General features: G+C 42.8%; 1 protein-coding gene across 1 annotated transcript in view; it reads right to left on the reverse strand.

Annotated features, from left to right (window-relative positions):
• The window catches only part of reeld1 (reeler domain containing 1), a 7,104-nt gene extending 5,105 nt beyond the window's left edge, over positions 1-1,999 (reverse strand). Inside the window, exons 1-2 of the mRNA XM_014004098.1 lie at positions 1,800-1,999; positions 361-640 (exon numbers count right to left, since the gene is read on the reverse strand). Coding sequence (XP_013859552.1) covers positions 361-640; positions 1,800-1,944 — 425 coding nt within the window. The 5' untranslated portion in view covers positions 1,945-1,999. The remainder of the gene's footprint in view (positions 1-360; positions 641-1,799) is intronic.
• Between the last annotated feature and the right edge of the window lie 573 nt (positions 2,000-2,572).

Genomic DNA, 2,572 nt, shown 5'->3' on the forward strand with positions numbered 1-2,572 from the left:
GACCGACACAGTCAACGAGGCTTCTACGTATTCATTTCTATGGATGTAACTATCTGCGATACTGTGGTCACTCTCCATGTAGCATCAATTATGCTAATGCTAGCTGCCTGTCACGTTCTCTCGTCCTGGCCACACCTCCGCTCTCTAACACCCCCTCCCCTACCCACTTTGATGCATTTTTCAAATTTCGCCTTGGGGCGGAGTTATCTTTTCACAGGGGGGTAAGATACACTTTAAAACCACTTGTACAGTATATTAATTTAAGATGGCCACCATGGCTTTTGAAGCTCCAACAGGTAAGATATTAACTGTTCATGGTCTTTACACAGAACCGCCACTTTAAATAAATGTTGGTCCTACATAAACCGGATGTCACCCATCGGAACATCAGGAGCTCTCCACACAAACGACAGGTTCCTCTTCAGTTGTTTGTCGGAGTGGGTGATGGTGTCGCCCTCGGACAGACAGTGCAGGGTGTGGGTCCCTGGTGGGGTCAAGATCCAGGAGCCCCCTGCCATCAGGGCACCGAGACTCCTGAACCTGATCCTAGCACCTCTGCCATACTGACGCCGTTTGACACCGCTGAGGTTGCGAGCCTGGAGCAGGAAACCCATGAAGTCCCGAGAACTTCGAATTGTAACTGGAAGTGAGAAAGAATGGAGATAACTGGTAAGTTAAATATTTTTCATCCATCCATTTCCTGTACACACTTCTTCCTTTCAGGGTCGCAGGGGTCACTGGTGCCCATATCCAGCAGTCACAGTGCGAGGGGCAGGGTACACCCTGGACACGTCACAAGTCCATCACAGAGGCACACATGGAGACAAATGAGACAAACAACCATTCACTCTCTCACACCTAGGGACAATTTAGAGTTATCAGTTAACCTAACAGTCATGCTTTTGGTGTGTGGGAGGAAGCTGGAGTGCCTGGAGAAAACCCACACATGCACAGACAGAACATGCAAACTCTACTCAGAAAGGTCCCCGGGCCGGGATTTGAACCGGYGACCTTCTTGCTGAGAGGCATCAGCTCTACCCACTGAGCCACTATGCCACACCAGCTAGTTAATCACTTCTTAAACTTACAGCCAGCTAGTTAACCACTAAAACATATAAACAGATAGTTAATCACAGAAACTTATAACCATCTAATAAATCTCCACTGAAACTCATAGCCAGCTAGTTAACCACTTAGACTTGTAAACAGCTAGTTAAGCACTGAGCCTTGTAACCACCTAGTTAACCACTTAGACTTGTAAACAGCTAGTTAACCACTGAGCCTTGAAACCAGCTTAATAACCACTGAGACTTGTCACCAGCTAGTTAACAACTGAAATATTTAACCAGATAGGTAATCACCAAAACTTAAAATCAGCTAATTAACCTCTACTGAAACTTATAGCCAGTTAGTTAAACACTAAAACTTGTAGCCAGCTAATAAACCACTGAGCCTAGTAACCAGCTAGTTAACTACTTAGACTTGTAAACAACTAGATAAACACCTAGACTTTTCACCAGTTAGTTAACCAGTGAGATTTGTAACCAGCTAGTTAACCACCAACATTTGTAACCAGCCAGTTAATTACTGAAACTTGTAACCAGCTAGTTAACAAATGAAACTTGTTAACCACCAAAACTTGTACTAGCTAGTTAATTACTGAAACTTGTTATCAGCTAGTTAAACTCTGAAACTTGTAACCAGCTAGTTAACAAATGAAACTCGTTAACCACCAAAACTTGTACTAGCTAGTTAACCTCTGAGACTTGTAACCAGCTAACCGTTTTTCTCTGACTGACCTGTTATCAGCTGACCAGGCAGGTAGGAAGAGGCGGACATCTGAACAGTGATGTGGCTGTGCTCCGGGTCCAGAGGRTGAGCCCGGATATGTCCAGGAACCATCTCCTTGCAGGAGGCGGGACTTGCCCCTTGAGAGAATGCCATGATGGATGGGGCCAATAAGGTAAATACCACAACTCCACCAAACCAAAGCTGAATGGACGCCATGGCTACAAAAACAAGAGYAGTTCGGTCAGATTGTCTGAATGAAGCCTCAGAGGGTATGATTCTCAGCTAATACCACACAAAAGTTTGAGTGTACAACTGACAGTTTTTGGTGCCACTCTTGTATTTAAAGATTTGCTGTGGTTACTCCAAAAGCCCACCTATTGGTTCATGAGATGTTTTGCTAACAATATTATTTTGAACAAGAAATTATCAAATATTTAAATTTAAAAAACGTTTCCATTAATTTTTACATCTCTGAACTAACAACGCTGTGGATCCAAGGTCTTAAAATCTACGGAGCTAAATTGAGGCCATAAAGTTCGTTACGAAAAATGTTTTTTGAAACTAAAAACAAATGATTTGAAACTGAAAAGAAAATTGTACATTTTTAACACAATACAACAGCTTGCCATGTTTTTTATTATAGTACACAATGGCCTGCCATAAATAATTGATAATTTGATACTGTAATATACACTCATCGGCCACTTTATTAGGTACACCACGCTAGTAACGGGTTGGACCCCCTTTTGCCTTCAGAACTGCCTCAATTCTTCGTGGCATA

The sequence above is a fragment of the Austrofundulus limnaeus genome, unplaced genomic scaffold, assembly GCF_001266775.1.
Source record: "Austrofundulus limnaeus strain Quisiro unplaced genomic scaffold, Austrofundulus_limnaeus-1.0 Scaffold22, whole genome shotgun sequence".
NCBI classification, from domain to species: Eukaryota; Metazoa; Chordata; class Actinopteri; order Cyprinodontiformes; family Rivulidae; genus Austrofundulus; species Austrofundulus limnaeus.